This window comes from Clarias gariepinus, chromosome 1 (genome assembly GCF_024256425.1).
Source record: "Clarias gariepinus isolate MV-2021 ecotype Netherlands chromosome 1, CGAR_prim_01v2, whole genome shotgun sequence".
Taxonomy (NCBI): Eukaryota; Metazoa; Chordata; class Actinopteri; order Siluriformes; family Clariidae; genus Clarias; species Clarias gariepinus.
The window spans coordinates 7,386,204-7,409,972 of record NC_071100.1 but is presented as its reverse complement, the minus strand read 5'-3'; the positions used below and the strand labels follow the sequence as shown (position 1 = coordinate 7,409,972).

The 23,769-nt window shown below is 40.1% G+C and overlaps 1 protein-coding gene across 1 annotated transcript in view; it reads right to left on the bottom strand.

Moving 5' to 3' along the window:
* LOC128511118 (carcinoembryonic antigen-related cell adhesion molecule 5-like) overlaps positions 1-22,030 on the bottom strand; it is a 76,833-nt gene extending 54,803 nt beyond the window's left edge. The window contains exons 1-3 of the mRNA XM_053483824.1: positions 21,982-22,030; positions 9,565-9,855; positions 5,456-5,746 (exon numbers count right to left, since the gene is read on the bottom strand). Coding sequence (XP_053339799.1) covers positions 5,456-5,746; positions 9,565-9,855; positions 21,982-22,030 — 631 coding nt within the window. The remainder of the gene's footprint in view (positions 1-5,455; positions 5,747-9,564; positions 9,856-21,981) is intronic.
* Positions 22,031-23,769: the final 1,739 nt, after the last annotated feature.

The following is a 23,769-nucleotide window of genomic DNA, read 5'->3' as shown; positions in this document are numbered from 1 at the left end:
CCCTGCTGGCCACCGACGGAACTACAGCCACGTCTCCCGGACACGGCCTTTTTCCTCTTCGGAGTGGTTTTTGTTTGTTTTTTTTTTGTTTTCCCCCTTTTGGGACGTCGGCGCTCCGGGTTTTCCTTTCACTTAAGAAAAAGAACCTTGCAGCTGGTCACAGTTTTTATCCCTATTTTCATAATTTTGTTTTGTTTTGCTTTATTATTTAAAAGGAAAAGAAATAATAAAGGATTGGAGGAGACCTGCACTTGTGTCCGTTTCAATTCCCTGACAGTAGCTATTATCATCTTTTTGCCTCGTATGTGTACAGTTTATTTTTTTACACAGAATCGTATTACTTGTGGATACACATACGGTTGAAAATCCTACCTTTAAAGCTATAGTACTGTTAAAAGTTTTGGGCTGTTGTAAAAAAAAATCCTGTAAAATGAGGATGCTGTCAAAAATAATGTCATAAATAGATTTTCTTAATCAATTAGCTTTTATTAACTAAATTACATTTTAAATAAATTTTTTTAAAGTTTAATCGAATGGCTGTGTGAAAGTTGCTGAAGCTGACATGCCACTGGTATTTTATATTAATGTTGTTCGGAAGCCTGTGCAATAATGTTGTTTCGACATCTATCGACTGAACAGCTTTTTTCAACCTGTTTTATGTTGTTGCTCAGCAATGGCATGGTCGCTTTTGGCAAAAGAAGGGTGGGATGGTGGTTGGTGCTCGAGGTGGTGACTGAAAGTGGTGACTGAGTAGATTGGACGTCACAGCAGCTCGTGAAAAGGCACAGCTACTTTATGCAGGCTGTGTGCATTTTACTGTGGATTGACTATTTTGAAACTTATATGGTAGTTTCATAGCCCCTAGACCTCAGTTGCCATAAAAAAAGCTTGGTCAAGTTTTGACCATATGGGACCTTAAAGGGGTCATCCAGAAACATTTTTCATTAAATGTTAATATGATCTTTAGGGTCCTAATGAAAAGTTTGCAATATATTTAATTAAAAATTCTTAATGGTTGTGTAAAAAAACCACTACTTTTAACTGGTAAAAACTAGCTCTGTTCTCAGCAACCTATTTCAGTACATGTTCCCTTAAATGCCTATGATGAAGTTTGTAATATCGCCTGACAACGCAGAAATTAAAAGAATGGACATGCATCGACTCGATTTGTCTTTCTCATCACTGCATGGGCATGAATTAACGGGTTGTTACGCTGCCGCAAGCAACAACAACAAAAGCGGAGAAACTTACTGAGAGAGATACGGACGCGATGTGTTTACTGATGTGTTTACATGACTTCTTAATCTTCGACAGACATCGTTATAAACCATCTAATGTAACAAAGGTAAGCATTATATAGTTTTCCGACTACGTACACAGTTTGCAACTAGACAATCACCTTAATGCATTGTTTATTATAAACGGGTGATTAGGGTTTATATAGAGACGGATGTACATAGAAAAGAAGCCGCATTCATCGTGATTATTAAAAAGGCGATCTGCAAAGATTCATAGAAAAAGAAATTACTCACTGAGCCTGGTGAAGATGAAGCAGGAACACGAAGCGTTAGTACAGATCCATTTTTTTAGGAGCTGCTTCCTAGTAAAACCTGCTTTATATTGACCCGCGTTTATAAAGCAGTCTGGTGAAAAATGATTAGCGCAAACATAACGCCTGTAGGTAGATCGGCGGGGACGTTAGCTTTAAAAACTAAATTCAGCCACTGCGTCCTCAGCAGCTCAGATGTCGGTAGTGAATGACGGCTGCTGTGTTCGCTATTACACCCAACAACTGTACAACACACTCGCTTAGGCGACATTTCGCTCCAGCAGCGAAAAAAAATGGCCGACAGCTTCTTCTCACTCGGGAGTGGGTCTTTGCTAAAACACCAGTGTCAATCAACTAGTGTAGTAGCGGCCTCTTGTGCTGTGGCGTCACATCGACAGGCATTTGCGATTGGCCTGATTTCAGAAGGGGCATGTTATTTTAATAAATAAAAAAAAAAATACTGGGCGGCTCTTTATGATCGTAGAGTGGTTGTGTACGCACTCTCCTAACACACAGTTCAGTCCAAACAGCTTAAAAAAGTGCATGTAGGCCTGTATGACCCCTTTAAACAAGGACGTCATCTTTTTCAATTATTGTTTGTTCGGGGAGGAATTATAGACCACAATGTCAGCATGATCTTGCGTTGTTTCCTTATCACTTCTTGTGTGCGTTTGGCAGTAGCTTGCACACCAGACAAAGTTGTTGGCGATTCTTCCTATTGTAAAGTCATGCAGTGTGTAACCCTCTGTCGCCAATTCATCATGCAGTGTGAACACAGCATCAACTAAATGCTACCACAGATAGTGCAGTGTGAAAACAATGGTGATCCGATGACTTTAAAAATCATGCAGTGTGAGTTTGGAAAGGAGAAGGTAAAAAGCAATACAAAACATATAATGTACAGTTTATGTTGTCATTACTTTGCTCTTAAACTAAATGCAATGTAATAATAGACCTTATTTAATAATAACATTAACAGTGCAACATGCATCTAACTCTGGGTAAAAAGCTTATAATAAAATCACCAAAATAAGTCTTCATGTTAAGAATAAATACGCAAACAGTACGGTATCTGAGCGTACGGATTGGAAATTCGTGGCCACGATTTGTTGTACTGAGGGAACAGTTTAAGTATTTGTCAGTGCGGTTTATAAACTAAGGGGAAAAATTGCAAAACCGTCATTACGGATTAATTTTTTTTTTTTTTTGCCCTACAGGTTTTTTTGTTTTTGTTTTTTTTTGCACATAATATAACATACTACATTGTTACATTAAGTATATTTGTTTTCATAGCATTGAGTATGTACATTGTAGGACAACATTTGCAGATTGTAAAATAACACATACAAAAAAAAATCAAATGTGTGCATTGTATCTATGGAAGATTGTAAGAAAATTTAAAACATATATTGTATATATTTGTACATTTGTAAAAAGTCACATTTCCAATAATTTTGGACCCACCTTTTGTCATTCATAAACAACTACCACTCCAAGTTTTTAGAGCATTGTGCAGTTCTAACTTTTGGTTTGTTCTTCATTCTTTAGATGCCCTACAACAAGTTGAAAAAAAGGAGGCCTTAGAGTTTGTCTTTGCTTCAACAGTTCAGAAATGGCTTTGTTATGCCCTGGGGGGAGTTGCTCGTGGTGGAAAACCATAAGTTCAGACTTACTGTATGTCTTATTATCTGTTTTGCTAAGTAAATACATTTCAACTGTACTAATAATGTTTCAGTCATCTGTTGTGTTTCTGTCTTGATTGTTTCTATTTGCATTTGACTAAATTGTGCCGAGGCAGGTTGCAATTTTTATATGCTGTTATGGTTTTCCAGTCCCTTCTCTTGGCAGGTAGATTCTGTTTTATAAATTTAGAATAAACAAACTCTTCTAATAGTTAAAGTCATTTTGTCATCCAGTTCATAATAATTTGTATGTAAGTTGTAGTGTGTTTCATTATATAGTTGTTTTATTCTAATTGTGATGGTACTTCCTGTTTAAATGGGTATGGGGTATAAATAAATAAATATGTTTACATGTAAACTGAAGGATGTTGAGTTACTGACTTTTTTTTTTTTTAAAAAAGCTTTTCAGCTCTACATAGTCTCTTATTTAAAGAAATAAATCAAAACGGACATGATTTACTGTCATAGAATCTTGCTGTACATAAAGCAAGACTAAACTATAATTGCTTAAATGTTGATTCAATGTAAAATAAGTGATTTAATTTAAGTTGAACAAACATTGATTTTATGCCCATCTTGATCTATTTTTCATCATTGAAATAACATTATTTCAAGGTGCAAAACTGATGGTAAAAATCAATGCTAAATTTCAACATTGATTCTATGACAAGTTGGTTGATGCTTTAATGTTGATTCAATGATAATTCAATGTTATTCTGCTATCTGGGTAACCTTCTAATGAGACTTTCTTTTGCTTTTACACTCATGCACACACGTGTTATAAGAAACAGTACACGCCCGTTGTAGACACACGCTTACAAACACAAAATAAAATAAGTTTTACACACATACGTGGTCACAGTGTTATAGTAAACAGTACACAGGTGCATGGATGTTGATTATACCAGTAAGAGACGAGCACTAAGACCCAGCAGGGTAGCCGACGATTACTCACAAATCTACAGCACAAGAGAGAGAAAAACCGTTGGCTCAGTTGTCATCACGTGACGCTCTGCATCAAAACAAGAAGCGCATGTGTGATACATGATACTCTGTACTTGTGAACCAAGACTTGCTTGTTTTCCAAGTCAAAATTTATTAAAAATCTTTGCTCGTCTTGCAGGAACACTCGCAATCCGTGTTACTCTGAGGTTCCACTGTATATACATTACTCACAATAAGTTAAGGATATTGTGAGAGACTTAGTGAATGTCATACATACGGTGTTCATTTCACTTTAGAAATTTTTTGGATAGGGAGGCAATTGTATTTGGGGTGATAGACACCTCATTTTGTGTTTTCCATGTAATGGTCTCATTGTGTACTTGTGCCTTGTATTGAAGCCAATTATATTGAAGGCATCAATTTCAACATTCTGTGGGTATAAATAGCTGGTATTGTCAGTAAGTCATTCTAAGTTCATCATTCGAACAGCCATGAACACACCTCATCACTTAACAGATGAGCAGCGCCACCTTGCCATGGCACGCCTTCAGGTCAGTGGCAGGCAGTCAGATGTTGCTCGTGAACTTGATGTGTCTCGAAGTGTCATCAGCAGACTTGCATCAAGACACAGAACTACTGGCAGAGTTCATGACAGACCCAGGAGTGGAGCCCCACGAGTGACAGACCGCAACGATGACCAGTACCTAAGGACCTATGCACTCAGACATCGTTATGCAACTGCCACACAGCTGCAGGCCCATTTAGGAGATGCGAGGGGTACTAGGGTTTCCAGACAAACCATTTGAGTGCCTCATATAGTACGGCCATCAATGTTCCCTGACCTGAACCCCATAGAGCACGTCCGGGACCAGTTGAAACAGAGACTGGATGATTGTACACCACCCCCACGTGACCTGGCAAAATTGCGTGTAGCACTTACTGTAGGCATTGCCTTAGAACAACATCATGAGGCTAGTAAGGAGCGTGAGACATCAATGTCAAGCTGCTGCGGCAAAAGGTGGAAACACCCGCTACTGACATTGTCAATTCTTTTTATTTGTGACTTTCCCTGTTATTGTCTTAATTTTGGGGGTAATAAATATTAAACTAATGAAAATTATGGTACTTCTCATACATTATTAGTAATATCAAAGGGATAACTAAGTAATATTAAACTTTTACTTATTTTATTCAAATTCAGAGCAAATAGGAAAAGCACTCGTAAATAACAATATCCCTAACTTATTGTAAGTAGTGTACTGTATGTGTCATAACATACCTCTTGCAGTAATTCTGACTTCATTGCTGTACACTGTGTAGGTCTCTGTGCGTGTCCAGGCTTTACCTTTGCGTGCTCCGCACTTATACACTGTGTTTCCTGTATTATTCACTGTCACAGAGAGTGTGTTGGTGTTTACTGGTTCAGTGCTGAAACGTTGTAACAGCTGATTATTTTTGTACCAGAGAAACTCCCATCCAGTGGACTCCTGCAGCTCACAGGTCAGAGTGACGGTGTCTCCAGTATAGATGGAGCTCTGAGGATTCACTCTCACAGTCGGTTTGGGTTTTGCTGTTGGGATTAAATTATAAAAATGTCAGAGCTGCTTTTACCTTTACAACATAAACAGCAGATTTAACATTTTATAGAATATCATGATCAGTTTAGTTTTTAACTAATGAGCGTAAACGGGATCATTGTTTACATACAGGATGATGAACATGAGCATCAAAAACTTAAATTTCTTACTTTTATTATATTGGTAATACAGACATCCTGCACTTTAATAGCAAGCAGCTCCCTGATGCTCACAAATAACAAACAATTTTTAAGAGAGAGTGAGAGGGAGAGAGCACTGATTTGTCTTGTGTTAAGTAACCCTATCACAGTTCTTAGTGGGTGGGGCTTTACATTTATCCTCTCTGTCTGTGATCCATTCCACAGTGTACTTTAAAGTAGGCTCCCTACTCACTGTCAAGAAAATGTCAGCTAAGAGAACTTCTCTCGACAAAATCCCATCATTCGGACACCCTGAGACATCACCAACACAGACATCCCTTTCTCCATGCGTTACCATGGAAACGCCAGTAATCCAGATACCTGTTATATTAAATGTTGAGTTCAATTAAATATTAATTAAACTAAAAACTAATACCATTACAAAACGCACGCTCCTGAAATGTGTATAACTCGTGAATAAATTATTTACTTATTTTAGAAGATGTAAAGAGAATAATTACTGTGCATTTTAACAGATTACTAGCCCATATAATATAAAAAAGAATTTATTGATTGATCACAATTTTGAAATTTTGTTATTACATTAATAATAATCTCTTATTGTCTCATATTAATATTGTGACATCCTTGATAATAATGATAATAAATATATGAATCCCTCTTAGAGGTTAATTTTATTCAGCACTCCAGCGAGGTGCAGTGACTGATGGGAAATGTTGCATGTACACTTCCAATAAAGTAATGAAGCATTGTTCACTTCTTCCCCACATGGTCCACTGTTTAAATGGAGAAGTTTCGCTCTCAGCATTAAGGAATCGTACTTAACATAGCTTAATACGCTGTGCAGTGCACTTCACAGGGTACTTAACAAACTGTTAAAACTGTTAAAGAATTTAATAGAATAGAATAGAATAGAATAGAATAGAATAGAATAGAATAAAATAAAATAAATTAGAACAGCACATCACATATTTGTCCATGTTTTATGCATTTTCTGCATAAACTCGAGGTGATATAATCATATACAAGACAATATAATAAAAATACGATAAGGATGCACTTTTAGCTTTTATATGCTGCTCAGGTATTTTACAGTCCTAACAGAGAAGATCACAAGAACTGAGGTACTTTAGTCCTTTCATTGTTGAGCACAACCTGATATTCCTGGTGCACAAGTATTTATTTGTAGATTAATAAAATAAAAAATATTTTAATAATATTAAAACACAGAATGGTGGTGTGTAAAATAGCCCTGGTGGTGAGGAAGGTAAAGAGGACAAAGTGGTGGAAGCTGAGAAAGGAAGAATGGACAGGGTGCAGAGGACAAAGTGGTGGACGCTGAGAAAGGAAGAATGTTGTGAAGTCTTTAGGGAGGAGTTGAGACAGGCTATGGGTGGTCAGGAGGTGCTTTCAGTTGACTGGACAACTACAGCCAATGTGATTAGGGAGACAGGTAGGAGGGTACTTGGTGTATCATCAGGTAAGGGGAAAGTGGACAAGGAGACTTGGTGGTGGAATGAGAAAGTCCAGGAGTGTATACAGGGAAAGAGGCTAGCTAAGAAGAAGTGGGACACTGAGAGGACTAAAGAGAGTAGACAGGAGTATAGGGAGATGCAGAGTAAGGTGAAGGTAGAGGTGGCAAAGGCCAAACAAAGAGCATATGAGGACTTGTATGCTAGGCTAGACAGTAGGGAGGGAGAGGTGGATCTGTACAGGTTGGCAAGGCAGAGAGATAGAGATGGGAAGGATGTGCAGCAGGTTAGAGTGATTAAAGATAGAGATGGAAATGTACTGACAGATGCCAGGAGGGTGATGGGAAGATGGAAGGAGTACTTTAAGGAGTTGATGAATGAGGAAAACGAAAGAGAACAAAGAGTAGAAGAGGTGACTGTTGTGGAACAGGAAGTAGCAAATACTGGTAGAAGTGAGGTGAGAAGGGCGTTGAAGAGGATGAAGAGTGGAAAGGCTGTTGGTCCTGATGACATACCTGTGGACGTATGGAAGTGCTTAGGAGAGGTGGCAGTAGAGTTTCTGACAAGTTTTTTTAACAAGATCTTGGAGAGTGAGAGGATTCCAGAGGAATGGAGGAGAAGTGTATTGGTGCCAATTTTTAAGAACAAGGGAGATGTGCAAAGCTGTGGCAATTATAGAGGTATAAAGCTAATGAGCCAGACAATAAAGCTGTGGGAAAGAGTAGTGGAAGCTAGGTTAAGGGCAGACGTAAGCATTTGTGAGCAGCAATATGGTTTTATGCCTAGAAAGAGTACATCAGATGCAGTATTTGCTTTGAGGATGCTGGCGGATGTGTACAGAGAAGGTAACAGGGAGTTGCATTGTGTTTTTTTAGATTTAGAGAAAGCGTATGACAGGGTGCCAAGAGAGAAGCTGTGGTATTGTATGAGGAAGTCTGGAGTGGCAGAGAAGTATGTTAGAGTGGTGCAGGACATGTATGAGAGCTGTAAGACAGTGGTAAGATGTGCTGTAGGTGTGACAGAAGAGTTCAAGGTGGAGGTGGGTCTGCATCAAGGATCGGCTCTAAGCCCCTTTTTGTTTGCTCTGGTGATGGACAGGATGACAGATGAGGTAAGACAGGAGTCCCCATGGACTATGATGTTTGCAGATGACATTGTGCTCTGTAGCGAGAGCAGGGAACAGGTGGAGGAAAATTTGGAGAGGTGGAGGTATGCTCTGGAAAGCAGAGGAATGAAGGTTAGCCGCAGCAAGACGGAATACATGTGTGTAAATGAGAGGGACCCAGGAGGATCGGTGAGGCTACAGGGAGCAGAGGTAAAGAAGGTGCAAGATTTTAAGTACTTAGGGTCAACGGTCCAGAGCAACGGAGAGTGTAGAAAGGAGGTGAAGAGGCGGGTACAGGCAGGTTGGAATGGGTGGAAAAAAGTGTCAGGTGTGTTGTGCGATAAAAGAGTATCAGCGAGAATGAAAGGAAAGGTGTACAGGACAGTGGTCTACAGACACTGAAGAAAAGACAGGAGGCAGAGTTAGGGGTAGCAGAGCTGTAGATGTTGAAGTTCTCCTTGGGAGTGACAAGGATGGATAGGATCAAGAATGAGTTCATCAGAGGGACAACCCATGTTAGATGTTTTGGAGATAAAGTCAGAGAGGCCAGATTGAGGTGGTTTGGACATGTTCAGAGGAGAGATTGTGAATATATTGGTAGAAGGATGCTGAGGTTGGAACTGCCAGGCAGGAGGTCTAGAGGAAGACCAAAGGGGACATGAAGTTAGTTGGTGTGAGAGAAGAGGATGCAGAGGATAGGGTTAGATGGAGGCAAATGATTTTGCTGTGGCGACCTCTGAAAGGGAACAGCCGAAAGACAAAGAAGATTTATTTGTTTGTTTATTCCTGAATAAGTTGTAACACCTGTGTCCACTACTCTGTATCTCACATATGAGAGTAAATCTCTCTGATAAACACACACTTACAGTAACTGATTTACTTACTTTACTGAGTTAAACCTTGAGTTAAACTTTTTTAGACCTCTCTGGTCTCAAATCCTATTTAAAACGTATTTCAACATGATTTAAAATATTATAGAATAACATGGAATTGTTATAGTTATGCACAATTTATATTCTCACTACTTCTAACTTTAATCATCTTGGAAATAGATAAAAACAATCATGTTTTACCTTTTGCAGTAATCATGACTTTATCGCTGTACTCAGTGTAGTAGTGTGTCTCTTCCCAGGTGTTATACCTGCCTGCTACACACTTATACACTGTGTCTCCTGTATTATTCACTGTCACAGAGAGTGTTTTGGTGTTTACTGGGTCAGGACTCAAATCCTGTAGCTGCTGATTATTTTTGTACCAGAGAAACTCCCATCCAGTGCCCTGCTTCAGCTCACAGGTCAGAGTGACGGTGTCTCCAGTGTAGATGGAGCTCTGAGGATTCACTCTCGCAGTCGGTTTGGGTTTTGCTGTTGAGATGAAATGATGATGGAGTCAGAGCTGCTAATCAGAGCAGATATTATTAGAGTTGTCTGCTTTCCAGTGTTGTACAAGAACCCGCTCATCTTTTTATGAACTAAACGGTTCAATTTTTAACTAAAGATTATGAAGGTGAACATTATTAACATGCAGGGTGATGAACATGTAACAGCCAAGACTTTGTTCATTCGATTTTCTAATACGGAAGGACACACTTAAGACGTTTATTTCACGTTTAAACCACTAGATGTCGCTATGGGCCTGTTGTCACTCTGAGGTCGGCACACCATATCCTGTAAATCAATGTTTTGTGCGTGCGTGTGTGCGTATTAGAAAGAAAGAGAAAAAAAAACTACTTTACATTTTTACTTATCTATCTATCTATCTATCTATCTATCTATCTATATATGTGTGTGTGTGTGACTGTGTGGGTGATGGTGGAGTAATCGACACTGCGAGTCAGGTGGATGGTCACTCAATGCTTCCTTTATTAGCTTGAGATAAACAGCACCATAAGTTGGTTATATTGCAGGTCATTAATGATGTATGATGGTCATAAATAAAATAAACCGAGATTCAGAGTTTACAAGCAGCCTAATACACATTCTTCTTAATTTGTTTTCACAAATAACATGTTCTAGAAGCTCATAAACCGAAGTAATAACTTGTGTATACAGTAGTATAACATCATTGATAATCATCAATGCGTCTTACCAGCAGAAAGTCATCATGAAAACTGCTGCCGTTTGTGCAGCTCCACAACCAATAAGCCCCCCACCCTCCTTCCTTCCTATTGAAAGGACCTTTCTTTTTAGTTTTATTCTTTTGTCCATTAATTAACAGGACTATATACAGTTTGTGGTTTGGTTCAGCAGGTTGTCCACTTTTTCTTCCTTCTGAATGACGATTAGTTTTTTGTTGCGTTAGTTTTTCGTTGTTCTTTTAACATTTTTACTTGCCGTTTTTTTTTCTTCAGTTTTCAACAGCTGTAGAAAGAGGTTGACTTGCTCCATTATGTCTACGGGTGTATGTGTGTGTGTGTGTGTGTGTGTGTGTGTGAGTGTGTGTGCGGTGCTGCACTCTGCCTCTTCGCTCTCCTGTTCGTTTTAGTGCCAAGTGCATGGTGTGTTTCAGTGATGCCGGTGTGTTCAGGACTGACCTGTTGAGTCCTGGTGTGTCTCTGCTCTGGGTATGAACTCCATCCCCCCCCCCCCCCCCCCCCCAAGCTGGCTGTCTTCCTGCTGTTTTCCGTCCATGTCCAACGTCTCAAAACACTCAAAACACCTCAGTCGCTCCGAGGCGGCAAAAACAGGGTAACTGTTTTCACCCTCTTTATACTTGAAGTTTATGTTAAGTGTCACTGGATTATTTAAAACCATTAGGATCTGTCTGCGGAAGGACAGGACATGTCTGACACGAGTGTCGCCTTGCACCTTCAGGTTTCGGGTTCGATTCTCGGCCAGGCTTGATTCCCGTCTCTGTGTGCATGGAGTTTGCATGTTCTCCCCGTGTTAGGTGGGTTTCCTCCAGGTATTCCGGGTACTCCCGGATGGGTGAAATGGGTAAAAATTGTGAATGGGTGTGTGAGTGTGTGTATGTGTGGGTGTGTGTGTGAGGATCTGTCTGCGGACATTAGAGCTCTTACATCTGAGCAGGAGAGCTCTCATGGGAAGCTAAGTAGATGTTCTTACACCTCATCTACTCTCCCACCACCAATAACAATTCTTCTATCAGTACTCCGCCCCAGCACACACGTACCGCCATGCCAGAGAGACAGAGTCTCCACACCAGCCTCAGAGGCCAACTTTGTTTATTAAAAAAACAGTGGGGAAAAAAAAGTCTTTCAAAATTTTGCAGGATGGCATACAGCCCTTCACACGTTCTCCTCACAACCAGCGCACTGATTGTTAAGTGATTGTTGCACTGCTCTTAATGGGTGAGGCTTTTCATTTATTCTCACTGAATGTGCTTCATTCCACAGTCTACTTTAAGTGTGATGCAGGGAATGTTGGTTAAGGGAATTTCCCTTGACAAAATCACTCCATTTGCAACACCCTGTGCACCAGCACAGTTTGGGATCACACTTAACATGGCTAAATACCCTGCACAGTCCACTTTACAGGTTTCTACTAGCCAATAAAAAAACAGCTAGAGTGTCCCAGTGCTGTTACCATCTATTATCACAACTCATGAAAAGCCTCATGTCCAATCACATTACTCGGTCAGAACTAACTGTTGTGTAATAGAATAGAATGGAATAGAATAACACAGAACAGCACATGTCTTTCATGTTACATTTTCTGCACATACAGAGGTGGTAGACACCAAGACAATATAATAAGGGTACGAGGGGGGTAGATTTTATCCTTTTGTTTCTTTTAGGGAGAACAAAATATTAGTCAGCTCAATCACAGGGAAGCTTCTCAGGTGTCTCACAGCTTTTTCAATAGAAATTGAAGTAGATAGTTTACTTCTCTTTCAGCACAAACTGACAGTCCAGGTGTGCAAGCAGCTGGAAAACTAGTATATTTCAGTAAAGAAAACAGCCTGTTTCCTCATCTTCAATAGATGGTGGTGTGTGTGTATGTGTGTGTATGTGTGTAGCAGTGGGGGTGGGGGGTATTGGGCGCAGATGTGGTTATATACAGTACTGGTACTGAAGAGTTGTTAGTTGTTCCAAGGTGGGATTTCTAATATAACCAAATTTCTGTAATCTGATCAGTCAGAGATGGAGCAAATTACGTTACAAACAGATTTATCAGTAAAACCCAGTCATGTGATACACATGGTGTATGGTATACAATGCTGCTTCCAGAAACCTTTTGCAATTAGAGTATGTCCATTGCAGGTGGGCTGGGGACAGATGGGTAGAAGGAGGCACTGATGACAAAAGGTGGTTCAAAATTCAATATTATGAAATATAAAGATGAAGTACAGTAGTTAATTTAAATGTGTGTGATTTACGAGTACCATTGTCACTGAGTGTCACTGAGTGTCATTGAGTGTCATTGAGTGTCATGTTGCACGCATGGGGATTTGATGCCGAGGGTCACGTGATCACAACTGAGCCAATGGTTCTTCTCTGTTCACTATAACACTGTGACCACGGAAAAAACATGTTTTATTTTGTGTTTGTGTGTGTGAAAGTCGTCCTTTCACGTGTACTGTTTATTGTATACCACGTGTGTGTAAAGCAAAAGCAAGTGTCATAAAGAGGTTCCTTGTTAAAGATCCAGTTTCTCTCTCTGTAAAAGTGTCATTAGAGACAATTATTTGACAGGAGGGAGGGCTAATGTGTGTGAGGACTTTCATACACACACACACACACACACACACACACTGACAGAAACACTGCTCTGTCGTAACTCTTTTCAAAGGTAAAGTGCAGCTTAATTTGTTTTATTTTTTTACGGTATGTTCTGTATAAATTATTTCCATATATTTATTTTTTTAGGTTGTGGAACGAATAAGCTGAGTTTTTATTATTTCTCATGGGGAAATTCTTTGATTTACGAGTGTTTTGATATACTGAAACATGCGTTACAGTAAATATAACCATTTCATATAAATATAGTAAAACAAAAGCCCAATACAGACACTAAAGCCTGTAGATACACAAGACTATTTAATTTAGTTTGTCAACAGATCACACATATGATAGAGGGAGGGACAGAAACATGAAACTGGAATTAAATAATTACATGTTTTACCAAAGTTTATGGTCTTAATCTTAAAATTACAGAATCTCCATAAAAAAGAAATAAACAAATGTATAATTCCAAGGTCTCTATGTGTCTTATAATATAAGTAATTATGGCTGCCAAAGGACAAGATAAGATTTCCTCCCTTTTTATAATTCCATGTATTCCTTCATATTATTGTGGTGTCAGTCTGATTAACAGTTTACTGTGTGTTATTATTCATACTGACTCACCACAGTTATACAGTAAATATAATATAAATCCCAGGTGATATTACAAAATCATGATTCTTGTGAAAGAAATGAGCAGATTACACAGAGAAGTAAAATCAGCACTGATCAATCCTCAGTCACTGACAGCTCAAAATCCAAATCCTCAAATAATTATAAGGTTTTAAGGACAAACACAAACACACAGACTCACCTGATACAGTCAGTCTACCAGCAGCACTCTCTAACAGATTATAGTACTCTCCGCAGAAGTAGTCACCACTGTCAGAATTTCCAGCAGACCAGAGAGTAAATGATTTTTCATATTTATGGAGTATGTTATAATTCTTATACCATGTGTATGACCGGCGAGTGTCTCCTCCTCCCTGTATTTCACATCTGAGAGTAACACGTTCTCCAATGAACACGTGTGTATCAGGTGTTATGGACACCACAGCTTTAGGCCACCCTGTAGAAAGATTATACTGTTAAAAATTCATAGTCATTTTTAGGGCACACAGAGGTAAACAGAGTCACATGACCATTACAAAATAATGTTTTGTTAGAAATAATGCAGTCTGTGTTGGTGTGACTGAAAGAGAAGGTGTCTGGTTTATACTTGGCACGTTTACAGGTAGTGACTCTCCTTATATAATAAATCTATATACTGTAGTACACTGATCTCCTTATATTGCTAATCTATATATGGCAGAAAATCTACAGCTATAAATAATCTCTAGATAATCTAATCAGATAGCTGGTATACAAAAAGGAAAAAAAAATAACCTCATTAAACTACTTTAAGTGTTACCTAAAGTCTTACACTCACTCCTCCTTCTCTATGCTGATTATCCATTAGGGGTCGCAGGAGGCCTGGAGCTAATCACAAGAAACTTGGGGCCACATAGACACACACACACACACACACACACACACACACACGTGCAGAAACTAAACCCTGGATAACTAATAAACCACTGTGCTCCCTAAAGTTATACATTCTTTATTTATTATTATTGTTTTTATTTAGTTAATGTGAGTTATCTTGGTTTATAAAAAACACATTCAATTAATTTAGCTTAGATGTCAGAATGAGCAACAAACCCCCAAAACAGACAAACAAAAACTAAAAAAAATTAAAAAAAAACCCTGCTGATGTTAGAACAGTTCACTGCAGAACAGGACATGAATTCTCTTTAACACTATTAAAAACATTAAGTGAGTCTGAGGGAATGAACAGATGGGAATGTGTAAATGTGTTGCTCTACCCTTGTGTTTAAACTGTTTTATTACAATCTTTAACCATCTCCTTTTATTTTCACCAAATAAAAACTAGAAATTGAATTTGACTGAGTAACATGAGACTGGGCAGCATTACAGTTTAATATGTTGCTTTTGCTTTACACACGCACACACGTGTATTATAATAAACAGTACACGCGAGCGTAAAGCAAAAGCAAGTCTCATTAGAGAGGTTAAAGATCCATTTTCTCTCTCTCTCTGTGTGTGTCAGCCTGCACTTGTGTGCATGCCTCATTGGTACAGTGTGCCCCTTCCCCCTCCTCTTTCCTTCACACACACACACACACACACACACACACACACACACACACACACACACACACACACACACACACACACACAGACGCACACACACACTTAACAGAAACACTGCTCTGTCGCTGTACTTTTTAAAAATAAAGTGATGGTTAATTTGTTTTATTTTTACTTTATGTTGGTGAAGTAAAAATTAGTTAAATTATTGTGACAGTAATGCACACTCGAGTGTCATTAGTGATGTTCCTTGTTAGTTTTCTTGATAAAACAGTATTTCTGTTAATGTGTGTGTGTGAAACTGAAATAAGAGAGGATGAAGTGTAAGACAAGAAGAGAAAGAGGGGAGGGGCTCACACACATACACACACACAGCATTTGCATCTGCATCTGCATGCACACTGATGGCAAGACTTATTTTGGGATTTTATATTTTGTTTTAATCATTTTTATGTGTTTATTTTTTGGGGGCTGTGGAATAAATAATTTAAGTTTCCATTATTTCTTAGAGGGAAGTCGCTTTGATGTAAAAGTGTTTTGATATATGAGCCCACTTCTGGGATGAATTATGCTCGCAACCCAAGGTTCCACTGTATTTATCTTAACTGACAATAATTCTTGTTAAACCACCAAAAGGCATAAAGTGAATTGCAGTTGACAACTCGTACAGAACCATCAGCCACAATTTAAATAATAATAAATATACATTATATACTGTAGGATAAACTGTGTATAAATCACCTTGATTATGGGCCTCTGGTACAAGTGAAACCAACACTAAAAAGTGAACAGAAACAGAGAACATGACAAAAATATTACCATGATTTAATCTATTCATGAAAACAGCACATTGTAGTCACACCAAACAAACAAGATTCATTCTTATTCAGGAAATCTAATCTACTTTAAAATAAAATAGAAAATTCATTACTCTCCTCATTAATGTCTTTAATTTTGCTTTCAAATTCAAATTGTATTTGTCACACACACAGTCATACACAGTACGATATGCAGTGAAATGATTATACGACTGCCGGTGACCTTAAAAAAATAATAAAAGCTTGTACATAAGAAAAGAAATATGAATAAAAGAAATATGTTAAAAATGAAATTAACTTATAAAATATGCTGTACAAAGTAAAATATATTGTAAAAAAAGTAATACGTTAGAAAATAAGATTAACTGGTGAAATGTACTGTACAAAGTAAAATATACTTTACAAATATGAACAGAATATCAATATAGAACAAAATATAAATATAACTAATATAGAAATATAGAAAAGAAAATAGAAATTTTTTAAAAACAGAAATTTAGAAGTTTGAAATGGAGGTGGTGTGCAAATATGCATAAAAAGTGACTTCGTAAAGTGTCTTATTTAAAGTGATTTGCACAGTGGTTACTACACAATGTGGTGTTTTTCGATGTTGTCTCAGCTCAGTGTGTTAAGGCTCTGAATTACTGATTGGAAGGTTGTTATAAAGCTGGGATATGCAAAGAATAAAGAATTTCACTGTGCAGTAATGTATATGTGCAGAATAAAGGATGAACTTAAGTGCAGGGTGTGATCATCTCATCACATAAAAACCAACATAATGTTACTGTGTAACATTTAGCACATGTGCTAATCACACAATAAGCTCATCACTCAGGACATTCAGACTGCAGATGAACAACTTTATACCCAACACTCACTCTAATGAAGACACAAAGAGAACATTTACTCACAGAGCATCACAGGGAGAGGACTGAGCTCCATCCTGTCTCTATAATGACTGACTGACTGACTGAGCAGTAATGTGAGTTAAAGTCTTAACAGTTCATGTGTTTCCTTGAAATCAGATCACACAACTAGGAAATAAAGAGAGGATACTGCTCTTTTTTGAAAAAAATGTAAGCACTTTCTGTTTCTCTCTAACACACAAGAAAGGACATTTACACATTTACATGTTTTTTCCCCCCACATGTTGTGGAGAGAAGGAAAGACAGCAGTTAAATCTTGTGTCTAGTGATGACTCCTAGGAGGAAAATCAAGCAGAAACAAAAAGAGGGTCTAAAACTCAGTTCTAAACTGTGAATAATATGTGAGATCATATAGACCAACAGTATGACCAACAACCTGCTCTGTGTTCAGATTGGGTTAGTGGGTGTGGGGGTGGGATTGTCTATAGGGGAGCATAGAAAAGTTCATACGGCAGACCATCACCATTTATATAAGCTGTTAAGTGAATATTATAAATTGACTGTAGCACAATGTATACATTATGCAGATACAGGTGCACATGGGGTCATAGCTAGGTGTTCTGGGCTCTCTGTAGAAACAGTGCAGTAAGTATGATGATTAAATTTCTTTAAAAAGAAAGTGCAATAAGCAAAATGCATTCTTATAAAGCATTCTTAGCAGCAAAGCCATTTCCTCACTAGCGTTGTGTGCTTTAATTTCATTCCATCACACGTTTAAAGAGGATGGACTTCTGGGAACAAACAATTGAAATTACTAATAGTACATATTATTATTAGCATGAATAAGTCCAGTAGCTAAAACAGGCTTGCTAACTGAGTTTGCTGTTAAGGTTACGATAGGCTGTACACTTTGCTAGTAAATATTTCACTGACATAATGTCAGATCCACACCAGTAACAGCACCAAACTCCAGGTTTTAGAGTACAATGTGGCCTAAAAGCATGGCTTTAGTATACTCCACCTAACACACTCACACACTTTCAAATCTGTTTCAGTTAGTGTGATTTACTGCATTATACTTAAAAAATACCTTTTCACAAACCGCTAACTGCGTTTGGTTTTCATGTATTCTGAAATAATTAAATAAATAAAATCAACACAATTTTAAAACAACACAATACCTGTCAGTGGGGACACTTTTGTCTATCAACAAGAGGTCATCCTCTTTAAATCTATCTTCACACCTCCTCTGCACATCTATCTTCACACCTCCTCCCCTTCCTCACTGCTGAACAGCATCACCAAACTATAAAAAAATTGATGTGTCTGCTCTCAGGCCTCTAAAACTGTCACTGTCCTGTGAGTGTGTGAGTGTACAAAGCTAATGAGAAGTATTTATTTCAGCATTCCTTATTTATTTAACCACAGTTAGGTGAACGGAATACTGCTACATATTATTATTATTATTATTATTATTATTATTATTATTATTATTATTATTGTTGTTGCTGTTGTTGATATTATTTTAATTATTGTTATTATTATTATGATGATGATGATGATGATGATTATTATTATTATTATTATTATTATTATTATTATTATTATTATTATTATTGTTGTTGTTGTTTGATGTCATTGTTGTTGTCCTGGATGTATTCCTGTTCAGCAAATAGGCATTCACTTGACTGCAACCATGACCAGCATTAAACAGGTTCTACAAATGGACCATAGAAAATAAAATGGTTTCTGAAGATGAAGTGAGGAATGAGCCAAAGCAGGTGCCAAACAACAAACAAAGATTATAAACAGGCCACAGATATTACACATCCCAACTATAGACTGAATAATAATAATAATAATAATAATAATAAATCTGTACAAACCCTGCATCACCCATAAGTTTTCTGAAGAGCGGTTTTGAAGCTTAAACATCAGAACTTTTCTTGTTGCCACTTTAACAGGAACTGACTTCATCTAAACCCCAGTTGATCTATACATTTACATTTAGCAGACACTCCTATCCAGAGCGACTTATTTAAGGGTTAAGGGCCTTGCTCCAGGGCCCAACAGTGGCAACTTGGTGGTTGTGGGATTTGAACCTGGGTGAAACAAAGCTGTTGGTTATAACATGGCTGTTGGTTATAACATACTCTCTTACCTCAGTTACCACAAGCTAGCTATATTATCTTTAGCCACATATAGTGGTTTGAAACCTGTCACTTAAATCATCCACGTCCCTAATTATGCATCATTTTATGGCTTAATATAACTTTAACTAATAAAGTTACATACAAATTTACCCCTTGTATCGTTGTCATTAATCTAACTGTTGACATAAAAAGCATGTTTGTACCAGCCTGTAAAAATGTTTATTTCTGTTGTAAAGTTGGACATTCTAACATTGTTGTCTATGGGTATTGACTTACATTTGGAACCAGACAGTGGACATTCAAGGAAAATAATTTGGCACTTCCAGAGCCTGCCACTTTAACCCACACCCACTCTAGATCCCCCAAATACTGACTATCAACACCTAATAAAAATCCACCCTCACACACAGGGTATATAACGATTCACAATCTACATCACCAACTGTGCAGTAATGGTCTGTGAATTTCCAAACCAGTCCATTCAAAGGATTGTGACCATTGTAAGAGCTTGACTCAGGGAGGACCACAGACACACAGACATGAGATGAGATAAAAAAAAATTGGTGCTGCACCAGCTGGCCAGAAATGATAGGGTTAAAAAAAAATCTGTGTTGAGATGGGCACAAAACAGAGGTGGCACTTTTAAGCTCCCAAGCAGACCCTACGCACTGCAGACCCTTTGCAAGCTGCTTAGTGATGAAGAACACTCCTCAACATTACACCTGAAAGGGGCAAATAACAGGACGCTCACAGCACATAATTTCTAGCCCACCACTTTACTGATTATCTCCTGAACCCCAAACTCATTTTCTTGCATCCTTTTATTAAAAAGAGAAAGTCCAAGGCTTTCAGCCATAATCTAGTACCAGCTATGTCATGTTTAGTGGCCCCGCCCACTCATATTCCTGCTGATGAAGATGATGTTCTAAATGAGCCCATTAGTTTCAGTTTTTAGTGTAAGCAAGTGAGAGTAAGAGTGATTTTTTTTAGACACGTATCAATCACTGGAGGATCTGTGAAACCATATATGTTGTCCTAGTTATTGATCCTGTGATTTCCCTCTTTGTTTTCAGAATTTGTCATTTACAATAACAATGGTTTGTTAATCCCTTGAACTCTGTTTCCTGACCTTCACCTTGTTTTACCTTATTGGATATTGTTTGCCTGAGTAAGAACCTTAGTATAGACTGGGTGACCTGCACTTGTGTCTGTCACACAATTCATAACAGTAAAAAAGAGAAAAATATGTAGTTTCCAGAAGATTTAAAACTAATGTAAACAGAAGGATATTATCAAGAGCTTTACCGCAAACTAAATCATAATGAACCTCTACTAAAGTATCACCTCATTTTAAAAGAGGATTTGTTACATGCTTCCTCATGATGCACTGCTAATTAATAGTGTCTAATAATCACGCAAACTTTAAAGCACATTTTGCTCTTTAAGTCGCTCTGGATAGGAGTGCCTAAGTGTTAATTTATTGTGACTAAATGTAAAGCAAAGGTTTGTGATGCTAAAGGGTGGGCATTAACCAGACAACCTGCCGCAACTACGATCTCTCCACTAGACACAATTAGTCTCCAAGAGATTTCACTGTGCTGTATTCCACTTAAAAAAAAATTCAACACATGAATGAAATTATTATTTTTATTTGGCCAACTTGTAACAACACAGGAAGTATTAATGAGGGTGGATTTATTTCCCATGTTTACAATCAATGTTTGAGTCGGGCAACTCACACACACACACACATTCACACCTCCTCCACTTCACTGAATTAAGAAAAAAAATCAGCTTGTCTCTGCTTTCAGGCTTCTAAAACTGTCACAGCACTGTGTGTGTATGTGCGTGTGTATGAGAAACTTATGCGAGTGCTTGTTTCTATGTTTGTTTATCTATTTATTTACACAATAAATTTAATTAAAGTATACATTTACATAATTGTTTAATTGTCCACTGTGTTTTTAATGGCAAATAAATATCAAATTAGTAACGGTAAATAAAACAACTATATTGGTTTGATGTTAGTGTATTGTGGCGTGGGTGGGGTTTGAGTTACAACCATCATGCTTTGCGGGAGGGAGTGTTATGTGTTCACCATGTTGGGGAAAGGTGTTTGGGGTAGTGGTTTCGACCAGGGTTGTGTGTGTGGGTAGATGTTTGTTTTAATTAGTGTGGATGTGTCTTTTGGGAAGTTGGATGTGCTGTCTTGTGCTGGTGTTCAATAAAATACTCCCAGCCATTTGCATTGGGCAGCCAGGAAGCTCACTCGTCTCTCCAAGTTCCTGCTTAGCGGTGAAAAACGCTACATTTGGTGTCAGAAGTGGGATGGAGAGTAGCGGGTTAGAGCGCACCCCGGAGCAAGCTACAGCTCCGTGCGCCGTCAGCCGGCGAGGCGACCTGCAGCTGCGCCTGCCGTCCCACGCATTTATCGCCCAGGTGGAGCTAGCTGCCGACTTCGCGGGCTGGTCCCCGGCGGAGACAGCCGTCTGGGTGGCCCTCTCGCTGGAGGGCGAGGCGCTCCGGGCGTTGGAAGACCTCCGGGCGGATGAGCGGAAGGACTGGGCGAAGTTGCGGGAGTCGCTCCACTTCCGGTTCGGCGCGGGTGACCGTAACGAGGCCGCGTGCGAGGAGCTGGCAACCCGCGTGCGAAGCGCCTCCGAACCACTGGGGGCGTTCACCATGGACCTGAGATCTCTCGCACGCCAGGGCTACCCGGAATTCGGGCCCGTCCAGCAGGAAGAGCTAGCACGGCGTGCGTTCGTGCGGGGGATTCGGCCATCGCGGCTTCGCGACCACATTCGGTTGGCGGCACCTGCTTCCCTGTTGGAGGTGCTGCGCGAAGCCGAGCGCGCCGAGCCCATCATGGCTGACTACCACGGCGAAAGAGCCGAGCGGTCTCCCGTGGCTCGGAGCCGCTCGGTAGGTGAACCTAGCCGGGGACAGGGCAACCCGTCGCGGCTAGGCCTCGACTCAGCCTCCGAGATTCCGCGACCACGCCGAGGCCAGGGACCGCCGGACTACAGCTGCAACGCTCTCAGGCCTGAGGACAACGTACCCCAGCAGCCGTTAAGACTAGCTGCGGGGGGCGCCGAGGGGAAGCCGCCTCCCGCAGCCGTCTTTGTTTCCCTAACTGCCGGGTTCAACTTTCGGTCAGGACGCTTAGGAAATCGCGCGGGTGTCTACGTGAACTGTGGCCTGGACAACGTTTCGTTACGGGCGCTCGTGGACACTGGCTCTACAGTTTCGCTATATACCGCGAATAGATGATGCGCTGGAACACGTTGCGGGCTCGGCGTGGTTTAGCTCGTTGGATTTGCGTAGCGGGTATTGGCAAGTAGAGCTCGCCCCGGAAGCACGACCGAAAACCGCGTTCTCGATCGGGCAAGGGCTATGGCAATTTCGGCGCATGCCGTTCGGCCTCTGTAACGCTCCAGCGACGTTCAAACGGTTGATGGAGAAAGTGTTAGCCGATATTCCTCGCAATCGTTGTGTCGTCTACCTGGATGATTTACTGGTGCACGGCAAGGAGTTTGAGGTCGCGCTAGCTAACCTACGCGAAGTATTTTTGGCTATCCGGCGGACGAATTTGCGGCTCAACCCCAAAAAGTGCCAGCTGTTGCGGCGAGAGACGGGTTTTCTAGGACACGTAATTAGTGCTAGAGGTATTGCCACCGATCCAGCAAAAATTGCGGCGGTACAGAATTGGCCTAAACCGCTAAATGTGTCACAACTACGCACCTTCCTCGGGTTAGCCTCTTACTATCGCCGGTTTGTGAAGGATTTTGCCACAATCGCCAGTCCACTGCACGGGCTCATGAAGAAGAATCAGCCGTTTCGCTGGGACAGGGTGCACGCGCGTGCTTTCACTTGGTTACGGGAAGCTTTGGTCACGTCGCCCGTTCTCGGATATCCTGATACATCTCGTATGTTTATTCTCGACACGGACGCAAGCGATGTAGGGCTGGGGGCCGTCCTGTCTTAGGTTTCCGAGGGTAAAGAGCGTGCTATAGCTTACTTCAGCCGCGCGTTGTCAGGACCGGAGAGGAACTACTGCGTCACCCGACGCGAGCTGCTAGCGGTTGTCGCGGCCCTTAAACATTTTAGGCCGTATTTATACGGGCAATCCTTTCTGCTGCGGACCGATCACGCTTCGCTGGTGTGGCTCGAGCGGTTGCAGGACTATGATTTTACCGTTCAGCACCGAGCGGGAAAACTGCATGTTAACGCCGATGCTTTATCCCGCCGGCCGTGCAGCAAAGAGCGTTGTCGGCATTGCGAGCGGGTTGAAGATCGCGTGGGTGTTTGCGACATCGAACGCCCTCCGACCCCCCTGAAGCAGAACGTTCTCCCTGCGCAGTCCTCCGGAGCTCCCGTCGGTAATCAGCCGTCCGATCCGGTGTGCAGCCGAGTTATTGCGTCGCATAAACCATCGCCTGTAGTCGTTTCGCCTGTGCCACAGATGGACTGTGATCAGCTAATTGCCGAACAGGAGAAAGATCCGGCGCTGCAGCAGGTCCTGGGGTGGGTTAACGCGGGCCAGAGACCGGATTATGCCGCTGTTGCTTACCTGGGGCCCGAGGAAAAAGCTCTCCACTCGCAG